Source organism: Sinohyriopsis cumingii, chromosome 2, assembly GCF_028554795.1.
Source record: "Sinohyriopsis cumingii isolate HCF-2022 chromosome 2, ASM2855479v2, whole genome shotgun sequence".
Classification (NCBI taxonomy): Eukaryota; Metazoa; Mollusca; class Bivalvia; order Unionida; family Unionidae; genus Sinohyriopsis; species Sinohyriopsis cumingii.
Genome location: NC_142962.1, coordinates 43,980,578 through 43,997,409, shown reverse-complemented (window position 1 = coordinate 43,997,409; position 16,832 = coordinate 43,980,578). Strand labels below are relative to the sequence as shown.

At 35.5% G+C, this 16,832-nt stretch overlaps 1 protein-coding gene across 2 annotated transcripts in view; it reads right to left on the bottom strand.

Annotated features, from left to right (window-relative positions):
• Positions 1-7,905: 7,905 nt before the first annotated feature.
• The window catches only part of LOC149804735 (arginine-hydroxylase NDUFAF5, mitochondrial-like), a 49,254-nt gene continuing 40,327 nt past the window's right edge, over positions 7,906-16,832 (bottom strand). For both annotated transcript variants that reach the window (XM_089943635.1, XM_089943646.1), the window contains 3 exons: positions 13,991-14,074; positions 12,831-12,910; positions 7,906-8,580 (listed from right to left, as the gene is read on the bottom strand). In XM_089943635.1, coding sequence (XP_089799761.1) covers positions 8,461-8,580; positions 12,831-12,910; positions 13,991-14,074 — 284 coding nt within the window. In that variant the 3' untranslated portion in view covers positions 7,906-8,460. The remainder of the gene's footprint in view (positions 8,581-12,830; positions 12,911-13,990; positions 14,075-16,832) is intronic.

The following is a 16,832-nucleotide window of genomic DNA, read 5'->3' as shown; positions in this document are numbered from 1 at the left end:
TTTTTGAAAAAGGAGGCCGAGGACATATCCATATCTATGTACATCCATGCATCACACTTGCATTTCTAGTCTTTCTTTTCAAAGCCATTTGTAATGAATTTTTTATGTCATCATTAGAAGGTGCATTACATACCACATTGGGAGGCATAACAGCTCAGTATTTTAAGTTTTGTGTTATCCTTTCCAGTCTTTAATTTTAAAACCATTTAAGATAAAAAAAATTAAAGTTTATCATCACTAGAAAGTATTACATAACATAACATGACACACTTGGGGTAGGTCCTGGTCACAGCAAAATATTTTGCATTGTCATTACACTTTCACATGCACACCATAAATTTAAAGCATTAGGAAATGACACTCGGTATAGTTGTAAATCATCACTAGAAAGTGTGTCACATACCAGATTGGTAAATTTAAAGCATTAGGGAATGACACTTGGTATAGTTGTAAATCATCACTAGAAAGTTTGTCATATACCAGATTGGTAAATTGAAAGCATTAGGGAATGACACTTGGTATAGTTGTAAATCATTACTAGAAAGTGTGTCACATACCAGATTGGTAAATTTAAAGCATTAGGAAATGACACTTGGTATAGTTATAAATCATCACTAGAAAGTGTGTCACATACCAGATTGGTAAATTGAAAGCATTAGGGAATGACACTTGGTATAGTTGTAAATCATTACTAGAAAGTGTGTCACATACCAGATTGGTAAATTTAAAGCATTAGGAAATGACACTTGGTATAGTTGTAAATCATCACTAGAAGGTGTGTCACATACCAGATTGGTAAATTTAAAGCATTAGGAAATGACACTTGGTATAGTTGTAAATCATCACTAGAAGGTGTGTCACATGCCAGATTGGTAAATTTAAAGCATTAGGAAATGACACTTGGTACAGTTGTAAATCATTACTAGAAGGTGTGTCACATGCCAGATTGGTAAATTTAAAGCATTAGGGAATGACACTTGGTATAGTTGTAAATCATCACTAGAAAGTGTGTCACATAACAGATTGGTAAACTGAAAGCATTAGGGAATGACACTTGGTATAGTTGTAAATCATTACTAGAAAGTGTGTCACATACCAGATTGGTAAATTTAAAGCATTAGGAAATGACACTTGGTATAGTTGTAAATCATCACTAGAAGGTGTGTCACATGCCAGATTGGTAAATTGAAAGCATTAGGAAATGACACTTGGTATAGTTGTAAATCATTACTAGAAGGTGTGTCACATGCCAGATTGGTAAATTTAAAGCATTAGGGAATGACACTTGGTATAGTTGTAAATCATCACTAGAAAGTGTGTCACATAACAGATTGGTAAATTGAAAGCATTAGGGAATGACACTTGGTATAGTTGTAAATCATTACTAGAAAGTGTGTCACATACCAGATTGGTAAATTTAAAGCATTAGGGAATGACACTTGGTATAGTTGTAAATCATCACTAGAAGGTGTGTCACATGCCAGATTGGTAAATTTAAAGCATTAGGAAATGACACTTGGTATAGTTGTAAATCATTACTAGAAGGTGTGTCACATGCCAGATTGGTAAATTTAAAGCATTAGGGAATGACACTTGGTATAGTTGTAGATCATCACTAGAAAGTGTGTCACATAACAGATTGGTAAATTGAAAGCATTAGGGAATGACACTTGGTATAGTTGTAAATCATTACTAGAAAGTGTGTCACATACCAGATTGGTAAATTTAAAGCATTAGGAAATGACACTTGGTATAGTTGTAAATCATCACTAGAAGGTGTGTCACATACCAGATTGGTAAATTGAAAGCATTAGGAAATGACACTTGGTATAGTTGTAAATCATCACTAGAAAGTGTCACATACCAGATTGGTAAATTTATACATTAGGAATGACACTTGGTTTAATTGTAAAACATCACTAGAAGGTGTGTCACATACCAGATTGGTAAATTAAAAGCATTAGGGAATGACACTTGGTATAGTTGTAAATCATTACTAGAAAGTGTGTCACATACCAGATTGGTAAATTTAAAGCATTAGGAAATGACACTTGGTATAGTTGTAAATCATCACTAGAAAGTGTGTCACATGCCAGATTGGTAAATTTAAAGCATTAGGAAATGACACTTGGTGTAGTTGTAAATCATCACTAGAAAGTGTGTCACATACCAGATTGGTAAATTTAAAGCATTAGGGAATGACACTTGGTATAGTTGTAAATCATCACTAGAAGGCGTGTCACATACCAGATTGGTAAATTTAAAGCATTAGGAAATGACACTTGGTATAGTTGTAAATCATCACTAGAAAGTGTGTCACATACCAGATTGGTAAATTGAAAGCATTAGGAAATGACACTTGGTATAGTTGTAAATCATCACTAGAAAGTGTGTCACATACCAGATTGGTAAATTGAAAGCATTAGGAAATGACACTTGGCATAGTTGTAAATCATTACTAGAAGGTGTGTCACATACCAGATTGGTAAATTGAAAGCATTAGGAAATGACACTTGGTATAGTTGTAAATCATTACTAGAAGGTGTGTCACATACCAGATTGGTAAATTTAAAGCATTAGGAAATGACACTTGGTATAGTTGTAAATCATTACTAGAAGGTGTGTCACATGCCAGATTGGTAAATTTAAAGCATTAGGAAATGACACTTGGTATAGTTGTAAATCATTACTAGAAGGCGTGTCACATACCAGATTGGTAAATTGAAAGCATTAGGAAATGACACTTGGTATAGTTGTAAATCATCACCAGAAGGTGTGTCACATACCAGACTGGTAAATTGAAAGCATTAGGAAATGACACTTAGTATAGTTGTAAATCATTACTAGAAGGCATGTCACATACCAGATTGGTAAATTTAAAGCATTAGGAAATGACACTTGGTATAGTTGTAAATCATCACTAGAAGGCGTGTCACATACCAGATTGGTGGTGCTTTGTTCAAGGTTAAGGGCACAGCTCAATACTTAATCCCTCACCTTTTCCTGTCAACTCTTTAATTGTTGGAGATTAAGCAATGAAACTTGGCATACTTATAGTGTGTCACTACCACATCGTGTGTATATGTGTGTGTGTCCTATCTTTATGGTCAAGCAAACTATTTTACGTTTTATTCACTTTGTCCTTTCCACTCCATAACCTTAAACAATTTGAAGTGATAAAATTCAAAATACTTAGTGCCTCCAATGTAGTATCTGACAAACCTAGCGATGTTTTGTAAGTATTTTAATGTGTATCACTTTATTTCAAATTGTTTAAGGTTATGGAGTGGAAGGGACGATGTGAATAATCACTAGGTGTGTCAGATACTACATTGGAGGGGCTATCTTCAATATCATGGTCACAGCTCAGTATTTTGTTTTCCTTTATGTTTTCCACCTTCTGCCCAAAAAATTTAAAGCCATTTGAAATCATTGGATGAAAATTTGTGTACTTATACAGTGTCATGTACCACAGTAGTAATGGGCTATTTTCAAGGTCAGAGTTCAGTGTCATACTTTTTCATCACATTTTCCTACAATTTCCACAACTTTTAAAACAGTTTTGTTTTGTTTAGTGGTTTCTGGCACAGAAAAACAAGTAGGTTTTTAAGTATGAAGGCAATTGGGGTCAATTACATTTCACAAAGACATGACAGACAACCTGAGCTGATCCATTAGTAGGACAGGAATACCACACTGCGGTTTGCTATCTTTAGGTCACAGCCCAGTATTTCACATTTTGTATCAAACTTTCCATCCTGCTCTTTAACGCTACAGCCATTTGAGATGAATGGTGAAACATAGTATATTTGTACATAATCACTAGAAGGTGTGCTGTATACCACATCCTGGGATGGATGGATCCTATCATCACTGTCATGGTCATGTCTCAGTAATTTTAGTTTTCCATCATACTTTTTTGTCTGATCTATAACTTTAGAGCTGTTTGAGAAGAATGGCTGAAACTTGTACATTTTATGTCCCACAAATGGATGTCTATCTTCAAGGTCAAGGTCACAGTTCAATATTTTGAATTTTTGGTCATGCTTTATATCAAAATAGCTATTTGAAGTACAGAGATGAACCGCGCTACGTTTATGCTTCTCAGGTTGATGAAGTCTTCTGTACCAGTCAGTTTTTAACTTAAGGCCAAGGTCACTGATAATTTTTTATAACTCCTTTTATGCAAGTTTTTCATCTAATGGCCTTTGAGATGGTGCAGTGAAACTTGGTCTCTTTTCATGTCTTCCCAGTAACTTATAGCTCTGTCATAGAGTTCATAGTCATATTTCATTATTGCAATTTTTTTATACCTTACTAAAGTAGGTGGGGGACAAAAATTAACTGAATTTGCTTGTATTCTATCAACAATGACAATGAAACAGTGCAGTGGATGTTGTGTTATCGCATTAAAACATAAGATGAGACACCATGTTCTAACTGTCAATAACTTTAATATATACAAACAACTACTGTGAGGTATTTACAGAGTCCATGTGTTGAAAATATCTCTACCTTTGTCTCCTACCCAAAGTAAAATATAGTTGGCTTTGTCTGCATCACTTCCTTTGCTCATCGGTCCATTAAATGCTCAGTGTTGTTGGAATTTAGCCCATGATGTGGTAAGGTTGGAATTTCCCCAGTCCATGGTAGGGGTTGGCATGCCCAAAAGATCCATTTTACAGGTATTAAGTTTATATGCAGAATTTTCAACATTTTTAAGATTTGAAATTCATTTAAAATATTACGCGGATTGTAAAACTATTTTTTCTAAATATCCATTTACGATCCATGTGCGAGCTCAATTATGATCACTTCTGACACCATGTTGTGTTATCTTCTGTTTTAATGCAATAACACAGCAGTCGACTACAAACTTGGAACAGGGTTTCTTCAAAGAAAATGGTACAAATTGAATGTTTTCTTGATGAACGTGTTTTTCAGAAGTAAATATAGTTAGCTTTATCTGCTAATTAACCTGATGTGCTTAATGCTATGCAATACATCCAAATTCAATGCAATACATCCAAATTCTAAGCAGTCATCCAAATACTATGCAGAACATCCAAATTCAATACAGTACATCCAAATTCTATGCAGTCATCCAAATAATATGCAGAACATCCAAATTCTATGCAGTATGTCCAAATTATATGCAGTCATCCAAATAATCTGCAGAACATCCAAATTCTATGCAGTATGTCCAAATTCTAAGCAGTTATCCAAATTCTATGCAGAACATTCAAATTCTATGCAGTACATCCAAATGCTATGCAGTCATCCAAATACTATGCAGTATGTCCAAATTCTATGCAGAACATCCAATTCTATGCAGTATGTCCAAATTCTATGCAGTTATCCAAATACTATGCAGAACATCCAAATTCTATGCAGTATGTCCAAATTCTATGCAGTTATCCAGATTCTATGCAGTACATGCAAAATCTATGCAGTACGTCCAAATTCTATACAGTCATCCAAATACTATGCAGTCATCCAAATTCTATGCAGTGCATCCAACTTTTATGCAGCACATCCAAAATCTATGTAGTCTTCCAAATTCTATGCAGTACATGCAAATTCTATACAGTCATCCAAATATTATGCAGTCATCCAGATTCTATGCAGTATGTCCAAATTCTATGCAGTACATACATCCAAATTCTCTTTATCTTTGGAGTGCCAATATAAACGTAAATTTTAAGTTTAAACTAAAGGGTGTCAACATTAAGCAGTGGAAAACCTGTATAAAGTTATTGTCCTATATTAAACTGTTGCTTGTTTAACATTGTACATAGTCACTTTAGATGTTCCCAAATATTGTTTATGAACAGTCGGTTAAGTTTCAATAGGTTTCTCTGAAATTTGTGGAAAACTTATGCTATAAACAAATTTTACAGAATATTATCTCTAATAAACTAAGATAATGATGATTCATTTGCTCATATAAATTTACCAGCCAACTCTTCTCCATTATGGAGATGAATCTACAGTCAAGAAAAGCTAAACACTCTTCTGAAAACACTGAGTACAATGATTTGTCAACTAACACATCTTCTGATGATGGCCATAATATGTCATACAGTTCAAAGGTATCCAACAGAAGCTGCAAGAGTAGTTGTAGTCACAAACAATCTATCATACAATACATTCAGCTGCAAGTAAAAATGGGCAACAACTCTTACAAAAACCACAAGAACATAATATGCTCATTTTTAGATGATGGCAAGAATATGTATCAAGTTTCCAAGGATTCATTAAACATAAGCAAGACAAACACTTTTTAAGACTATGTCAGCTGCTGCATAAATCTACAAGATAACTATTTTTTAAATATTGCAATTCAACAGTATGCACATCTTCACCACAGCAACCCATTAAGAACCTGGACACTAGATGCTGCTGTTGTTGTTGTTATAGGGTTTAATGCCATTTTCCAGTACAGGATAGGCTATACATGGTAGAGGAAGAACCCGGGAGAATCCCGGAAAGAACCACTGACCCACGAGAAGATAATGGCAAGCTTTCTCATATACCCATACTAGTGGAGCTCAAGACTCGAACTCATGCAGACAGAGGTGAGATGGCAGTGATCCATAATGGTTAGTGCTTTCGACCACTTGGCCACTTGGGACCCCCGAAACTGGATGCATTTTCAAGACGGTCATACACTGTTGTAAGACAAAGGCGAATAACTCAAAAGAAAATTGCAAAGTGATCTGTTAATATGCACATCTAAAGGTGATGACCACAATAGTTACCAAATTGTACGGTAATCAATGAAAATCTGCAGGACTTGTTGCGCTATTGAGACTGTCGTACACTGCTACAAAGAGAAAAAGGACAACTCCTGCAAAGCTTGCAGGACTAGCTACACTAACAAGTGCTGGATGGAACAGGCATGAGGATTAATACATATCCCTGCTGTGTAGAGGTGGGGCATAAATATGATGAATTGGGACCCAAATGCTAATCCAATTCTCATCTTGCTTAACCTTGCTATTCTTCCAGCTATTGTTTAGTTAGATGACCCTGATGACACAGACTATCCAATATATCAAAGTGTTCTTTTGCTAGTCTTTAGGTAACACTCTATATACAGGATATCCAATATATCAAAGTGTTCTTTTGCTAGTCTTCAGGTAACACTCTATATACAGGATATCCAATATATCAAAGTGTTCTTTTGCTAGTCTTCAGGTAACACTATATACAGGATATCAAATATATCAAAGTTGTCTTTTGCCAGTCCTTAGTTAGATGACCCTCTATACACAGGCTATCCAATATATCAAAGTCGTCTTTTGCCAGTCCCTAGTTAGATGATGCTCTATACACAGGCTATCCAATATATCAAAGTTTTCTTTTGCCAGTCCTTAGATGACCCTCTATATACAGGCTATCCAATATATCAAAGTTGTCTTTTGCTAGTCCTTAGTTAGATGACCCTCTATACACAGGCTATCCAATATATCAAAGTTGTCTTTTGCCAGTCCCTAGTTAGATGATGCTCTATACACAGGCTATCCAACATATCAAAGTTGTCTTTTGCCAGTCCCTAGTTAGATGATGCTCTATGCACAGGCTATCCAATATATCAAAGTTGTCTTTTACCAGTCCTTAGATGACCCTCTATATACCGGCTATCCAATATATCAAAGTGGTCTTTTGCTAGTCCATAGTTAGATGACCCTCTATACACAGGCTATCCAATATATCAAAGTCATCTTTTGCCAGTCCCTAATTAGATGATGCTCTATACACAGGCTATCCAATATATCAAAGTCCTCAGGGTTATCATTTTATATGGAATAGCTATGTGGTCATTTTTTCAAGTAAATGCATATGGAGACTGCCAGTACAATGTGGAATATGGAATTCTGGTGAACAGCAAACAAAAGACTCTTTATTTCCAATAAATTTAATTATACTTGTATTCATTCCCATTTAAATTATTAACATTTAGGGACTAAAAATGTACAATATATGCTGACAGATTCGTAAACTATCCTAAAAAAATAGTTAACTGCATTAACAAATAATAATAACTCCTTTTCAAGAGGATTTCAGATAAATACAAAACTGCAATTACCTGGTTTATTTTTTCAACTTCAGGCAGAAAATACACAGCAATTATTCTTTTTAAAATTCGGCTGATAAACTGTCAGTCTTGACAAAGTGCCTGTTTACTTGAAATTAAAATGTACAAGATTCAATTTTTAGAAACCCAAGTTGTCCTGCAACTTATAAATCAACAGTAGTCAGCATCTTATATTCTGTTCAAGACATTCAATGCATATTCCATGCCATGTAACCAGTTTTAAAAAGGTACACAAGCAAAGATTATACCTTTATATCATAAAAAAGGGTGGCACTAAAATGGTGAAAATTACTGTAAACAGGATAAAGAATTTCAATGACATAATAATAACCAATTGTTGTAGCATTTACAATCACCCCTCATTGTTTCTTCCCCGGATCTTTGTTATCACTCAGTTTTCCCAGGTCCTTAACTAGTTCATTCAGCTTGTCTATATCCTTCAGGGAGACTTGACCTGATCCCCGAGCTGCAGACTTGGGCTGAAAATCAACACGTACATCATATAATTATTCTGTCTATATCCCATAGGGAAACTTAACCTAGTCCCCAAGCTACAGGCTTGGGCTGAAAATCAAAACAAACATCATATACTTATTCTCTGTCTCTGTATCTTGCTCTCTCCAAATAAAAGAAAACTAAATGTGTAAAAAAAAAAAGGTTGGATTATGGACTAAGACTCCCAGTAGGAATGCCTATTCAGAAATGTGACTTATCCTACATCCTATTACATCCAGAGTGTTTTGATGGGTGCACCACAATTCTTTATGATGCCATTACATTCATATTATATCATCTGTCATTATTGCTCTTAGTTTAATTTCATAACTTCAAACCTTGTGTTTCTGAGTTCATACTAAATTTGTATAGTTTGCCAATAGATGAAGCCTACAATTTATAATGTTTTCCTGTTTTGTTTCAAAACAATAACTGGAGCTCTCTGATATCTACCATTACAAAACTTAATAAATCAGAGGGAAGTCTAATGATTTCTTGCTAAAAAAATGATCAATGTTTTATGCCAAAAAATTTAAGTTCTAAACCACATACCTTCACCAAATTGTGTGGATTGTTTATAGTTTGGGTAAAATTATTATCAATTATAACAGGATTCAGTTTGTTGAAAATGTCTTTGTTAACGTATGATAACTTGGGTAAAATCATCATCATATTATTTTGTGTTACTACACATATCATATATGTATGTTAATAATGACTGAATCAATAATGCAAACATATGTATTACCTAGACATGAGCACATGATTTTTACAATGATTGACGAAAACTATGCAGTGACTGCCAACTTTAAAATACTTTTTTAAATAAAATGATTAGTAATTCAACCTGGTGTACTATCGTGTAATGCGAAGTACAACCAATTCTCATCAAATTAGGCGTCTTTTCCTAGTGATGCAAAAAAGATCAATACTTTAAGAAAAAAATTAATAGAAAAATCCAACTAAAGCAGAGATGTTAAAATATATATTATATATTTAATCTGAATAGGTATTTCCTGCATCACTGTCAGTCACATGCATATTCTCATTTACACGGTCACCAACTTTGTAAGTGTTTACAGACAGTAAATTAAACTGCCATTTACACATGTAAATAGGGCAGCCAAAATCAAGTTAATCATAAGCTAGCTCATCTCATCATTGATCTTGTCTGTGACCTTGAAGATATAAGCATACATTCCAAGTCTAATCAGACTCAGATCAGAAATATGGCCCCCAGACCAATCTCAAACAACGATACACAAGATGACCTTATCAAGATGCGTAGATCTCTCTCATATTTTAACTTGTCCAACGTAACGATGATGTAAACCTGCATTCCAAAATCAGATTAAAAATGATAGTTCCAGAGCAGTAACAAGCAAATGTTCATGGACAAGAGACATAAAGACATGCCATAAATGTTGATGGACAATGGACAACATACAAAAAGACATGCCATAAAAAAGAGTGCTGCAAATAAGTTTTGCTTGACAGCAAGTTGACTGTCCAAATGTTTTGGATGGCTTGCACTTAGGGAAATAAGGCAACATATAATGGTTTTTGAACAGTAAGTTTAGTTCAAGACAGTATATCTTAACCAAAGGTAATAATTTGTGGGCATGAACTCAGCAAAGCCCCCTTTTTTAATGCATATATATTATATTCCTTCAGGCTGGATTTCCTTATCCTACATCACTATATATGATAGGTTTTAATATGGATAGATTTTCAAGATGGCTGTTGGCTGTATTGGACATCTATCAATACCATTTTCATTTAGACCAGCTAGGCCATGGGATGAATGTGTGTATAACATTTAATGACAATCCTTCAAGTAGTTTATGAGGGACAGCGATAAAAAGCTTTTGCTAACAGATGGACTTGTGCTCATAAGCTCTCGTTTTAGTACTAAACAAATGAACAGCAGAGACCCTGATCTGCTGATGCATAATCCAATGGCTGATCACAGTCTTTATTGTTTGCAGTTGGACTTGTCTTTTTTATATTATCAAAGACTGAGAGCAATACAGCCAATACAAGACAGGAATACAGCCAACACAAGAAAGACAGAGCAATACAGCCAACACAAGAAGAAGCAATACAGCAAGCACAATATACGAAGAGAGCAACCTACACAAGACAGAGAGTGCAATACAGTCAACATAAGACTCAGAGAGCAATACAGCAAACACAATACTGAGAGAGCAATACAGCCAACACAAAAGAGAGCAATACAACATACACATCACTGAGAGATCAATGCAGCAAACATAAGACTGAGAAAGCAACATAGTGAACACAAGACAGAGAGAGAGCAATATAGCCAACATAAGACTGAGAGAGCAATACAGCCAACATAAGACAGAAAGAAACAGTCAACATAAGACAGAGACAGCAATACAGCCAACACAAGACTGATAGAGCAATACAGTCAACACAAGATAGAGAGTGCAATACAGCCAACACTAGACTAAGCAATACAGCCAACACAAGATAGGAAGCAATACAGCCAACACAAGACTGAGAAAGCAATACAGCCAACACAAGTGACAGCAATACAGCCAACACAAGACAGAGAGCAATACAGCCAACACAAGACTGAGAAAGCAATACAGCCAACACAAGTGAGAGCAATACAACCAACACAAGAGAAAGCAATTCAGCCAACACAAGATAGTGCAATACAGTCAACACAAGACAGAGAGTGCAATATAGCTAAGACAAGACTGAGAGAGCAATACAGCAAACACAAGACAGAAATTGCAATACAGTCAACACAAGACAGAGACAATACAGTCAACACAAGGCAGAGTGCAATATAGCCAACACAAGACTGAGCAATACAGCTAAAACAAGACAGAGAGTGCAATACAGTCAACTCAAGACTGAAAGAGCATTACAGTCAACACAAGACTGACAGCAATACAACCAACACAAGACAGAGAGTGAAATACAAAAAGCACACGACTGAGAGAGCAATATAGCCAATACAAGACTGAGAAAGCAATACAGCCAACACACATGAGAGCAATACAACTAACACAAGAGAAAGCAATATAGCCAGCACAAAATAAAGCAACACAGCCAACACTAGACAGAGAGCAATACAGCCAACACAAGACAGATAGTACAATGTAGCCAACACAAGACTGAGAGAGTAATACAGCCAACACAAGACAGACAGTGCAATATAGCCAATGCAAGACAGACAGAAATACAGCCAACACAAGACAGAGAGTGCAATAGTGTAAACAAAAGACAGAGAGCAATACAGCCAATACAAGACAGAGAGCAATACAGCCAACACAAGACTGAGAGTGCAATACAGTGAGCACAAAATCGAGAGTGCAATACAGCCAATACAAGACTGAGAGAGCAATACAGGCAACAGAAGACTGAGAGAGGAATATAGCCAACACAAGACAGAGAGCAGTACAGCAACCACAAGACAGAGAGAGAACAATACAGCCAATATAAGACTGAAAGGGCAATATAGCCAACACAAGATGGAGAGAGCAATACAGCCAACACAAGACAGACTGAAATACAGCCAATGCAGGACTGAGACAGCAATACAGCCAACACAAGACTGAGGAAGCAATACAACCAAGACAAGACTATAGAGTGATACAGCCAGTACAAGACAGAGAGCAATACAGCCAATACAAGATACAGGAAAAGAGCCATCACAAGACCGAGACAGCAACACAGTCAATGCAAAACTAAGAGAGCAATACAGCCAATGCAAAACTAAGAGAGCAATACAGCCAACACAAGACAGAGAGATCAATACAACCAACACAAGATAAAGCAATACAGCCAACACAAGACACAGCAATACAGCCAACACAAGACTGAGGAAGCAATACAACCTAGACAGACTGAGAGAGCAATACAACCAGTACAAGACAGAGAGCAATACAGCCAGTACAAGACAGGCAGTACAAGACAGAGAGCAATACAACCAGTACAAGACAGCGAGCAATACAGCCAATACAAGACAGAGTGGAAAGAGCCAACACAAGAGACAGCAAAACAGCCAACACAAGAGAGAGAGCATTACAACCAACACAAGACAGAGAAAGCAATACAGTCAAGAATAACTGAGACAACAATACAGCAAACACAAGACAGAGAGAAAAAACAACCAGTACAAGACAGAAAGCAATACAACCAACACAAGACAGAATATGTCCCATAAGCAATTTACTTCCACCTATCATGTATTTACCTGGCTAGGATCAGGTTTCCAACCAATAAAATAGATGATCTGGTATGTCGCCAAAACTCCTTCTTCATCCCCATACATATCTATAACAAGGAGAACAATGAACATAGCATTATACATACCAGTCTTTTTGTATATGGTTTTAGTTTAGATGATAAAATATGCAATACATAGTTTTTGGAAAAAGATATTCATCCTAGTGTGTTAAATTGATGCATGTAAAGGAATGGTTCTTTGTAAGAATGTAAAATAGAGGGTGAATAGCTAGAATGTTGGTATCAAAAAAAGTTTGACTCGTGTGAATTATAAAAAAGAAAGATGAGTTTACTGAAGATATACCTATTCATGAACAATGGAATGATCAGATAATAATAGTTCTTCCAGGCAAAAAACCAACAACAACTTTTCTTTCAAACAAGTCTTGTAAGTTAAAACTAGTCATAAGAGGAAAGGTTGATTCTCACAGACCAACCATTACTATTACAAATGTAAAATGAACATAATTTTATTTTCAAATGACTTTGACCTATAGTTATCAAAACCTGACATTGTGTAACAAATATTGCAATTTCAGTGCCAGACAATTTGACTTTAAATGTAACTAGGAGAGCTGCAGTACAAATGTATTAGAGCTTTGTCTTCTGTATTTGAGAGCCAACTTGGAAGTGCCTCTGCATAACTTAAGGCTGCCAATGAAGTATTATGAAATCTAGATCCAGGAAACTTGACTTGTCAAGTGGAAACCAAAACAATTACAATGTTGGAACAAGTGACCTTGACCATTCACAACTCAACCTTAGAATGAAGTTTGATAAAATGAAGCCAAGTAAACATAACTGATGCAGAAAGGAAAAAACACATTTTCAGCTTTAGTGACCATGACCTGAGACTTAGCAGTTCCAGAATCAATAGGCCTTTGGTTGGTGTGTTGGGTGGGTGGAAGATATTTATCCTCCAAAACCCTAACACGTCACATTTTACAAGGGAAGCATTTGACATTCTTTGATATTTTGAAATAACTCTATTTGTAATAAACACACCTCATGGGTGGAAGTACTTACATACAGGTAACAATTTGTTTCTGCATGTAAAAAATTAATTATTACACTTAATTGTTTTACAAAATGAACTAAATATCATATTAAAGATATTTGTTTTATTACCTTTATATATAGCTGCTGCAGCTGCCATAGTGTTTCTGTGTAGCATGGGTTTTCTGGACCAGGAGCAGTTATTTTCCCCCATACCTGATTTTATATACAAAAGTAATCACTGATTATTGTCAATAACTGAAAGAACAAATCCTATAAAACTCTGAGTAACAATATAATTTTTAAAAGAATGTTTCCTCTCACTAGGAGAAAATGTCTGTACTAGAAATGCCTTGCAACATCCAGACTAGGAGGTGAATTGGTACAGTAATGCATACAATGCTACCCTGCATATTCAACATCAAGACCAAGAGGTGAATTGGTACAGTAATGCATACAATGCTACCCTGCATATTCAACATCAAGACCAAGAAGTAAATTGGAACAGTAATGTACACAATGCTACCCTGCATATTCAACATCAAAACCAAGAGGTGAATTGGTACAGTAATGCATACAATGCTACCCTGCATATTCAACATCAAGACCAAGAGGTGAATTGGTATAGTAATGCATACAATGCTACCCTGCATATTCAACATCAAGACTAAGAGGTGAATTGGTACAGTAATGCACACAATGCTACCCTGCATATTCAACATCAAGACCAAGAGGTGAATTGGTACAGTAATGCATACAATGCTACCCTGCATATTCAACATCCAGACTAAGAGGTGAATTGGTACAGTAATGCACACAATGCTACCCTGCATATTCAACATCAAGACTAAGAGGTGAATTGGTACAGTAATGCATACAATGCTACCCTGCATATTCAACATCAAGACATACCAAACTTTCATTTTCAGTCAGTAATTTGTATTTAACATATACTCAATAAACAATGTTGTTCCCTTCCAGCTGAAGTCTATATTCAGTAGTGTTAAATACCTCTGACATCCCTTGGTTTATATATTCCATACTTTCCTTATTAAAGTTTATTGCATAGACAATATAAGTACAATTAGCTGCAGGAATCTATTTAGTTAGTAACCAAAAAAGACAGCCTGTCATGTAGTTTCTTATTTTTTTATGATACAAGTAATTCAAATGCATAGGATGTCATATTTTAATTTTGATATAAATTTATCAATATACACAGTTGTCCATTATTATACCAAATAACTTGTAAAATTGTCTTTCCTTTAGTTCCTTCTCAAGATGATCATTTATAATTAAACATTCCATGCAAACAGCATTGGCGACCCTAAAAGGATGTTTGTTATACCCACAAACTTATCTTTTGCCAGAGCTGATGTTTACTTATTGGCTTATAATGTTGTATAGAATCAAATAAAGAGGGGAGGACAATCAATTAATCAATGTGTGTGTGTGTGTGTGTAAACAAGAAAACTATGAATGGCATGCAATCTTACACTCCTAACCTGTGTTTAACAGTTCCTATCAATACACTAGTATGGAATGGTTGATTTACCTGAACCTTTTAGTCACGTTATGTGGTTTAGACAGTAAACTTACTTTGAGGAAACCATTATTTTCTTATTGTCTTTATTGAGGTTGTTGTTGTTGTTGTTGTAGGGTTTAATGCCATTTTTCAGCACATGATAGGCTACGCACGGCAGCCAGTATTAATGGTGAAGAAAGAACCCGGAAAAACCCTGGAAAGAGCCACCGACCCACGAGAAGCTACTGGCAAGCTTTCTATCATACTAACATTGGCCGAATCCTAGACTCAAACCCATGCAGACAGAGGTGAGATGGCAGTGATCTGTAACAGAGAGCGCTTTAGACCACTCGGCCACTCAGGGCCCCCTCTTTATTGAGGTAATGTAGGCCAAATAATAAACATGTGATTGAAAAAAATAATATACATAAACATACAGTCCACTACTGTATATCATTATTATTCATCAGAGTTTCTATTACAAGGTTCTTGATCTTTCATTTCCATGTTAAAGATTACAGAATTTTTTTAGATTTACTTCTACTTTGCAGGGTAGAAAACAAAAAGTAACAAGCATGTGAATGAGACTGAGAGAAAAAAGAAATCTATATAAACAAATAATGAGCTATTTCATTATTATCTGTCATAATTTACATTGCCATGCTTAAGTGTAATTATTAAAAATGTATGTATTGAGTACAATGTAAAAAAAGGTTTTTTTAATAAACATTTATCAAATTTTCAAAACCCTGAAGTAACTCAAAGTTTGGTCAAGGAACATACTCTTGATCCAATGTGATTTTGCTAAACCCATTTTTCTTTAAGCTACAATGACCTTGACCTTTGACCCCTTAAGTACAAGACCTCCACATACTTTGGTCAAGGTACATTATGCAAAAACCATTTTCTTCTTTCAGTCACAGTGGCGTTGATCTCTAACCTATTGACCCCAAATCAATAAGCTTCTTTACTACCCAACTCGTAAGTTACTCCACAAACTTTGCTGGAGGTACAGTCTTAAGAACTGTAATTTTTGTGCAAACACCATTTTTCTTCTTTTAGTCAATGACCCTGACATATGACCCGCTGACCCCAAAATGAAGAGACCTCTTTCAATACTGAAAATGCATGTCAGCCCAGACTTTGGTCAAGGTACATGGTCTAATACTGATGTTATGTTTCTTCTTTTAGTTGCAGTGACCCTGAGCCATGTCTTCTTGACCATAATCAAATGACCTCTTCTAGGTATGCTTTGCAAAACTAATGTTATTGTGTGGAAACCATTTTCTTCTTCCAGTCCTTGACCTTTGTTTTTTTTTCATTACCCAGCATGAATAGACTTTTTATTTGTCCAAAGCAGAAGCCATTAAAGTTTGGTAACTGTAGACTGTGTTACTGTGGGGAAATGAAATAGGAAATGGGATGTACCTTCATACGGATGGAGTGACA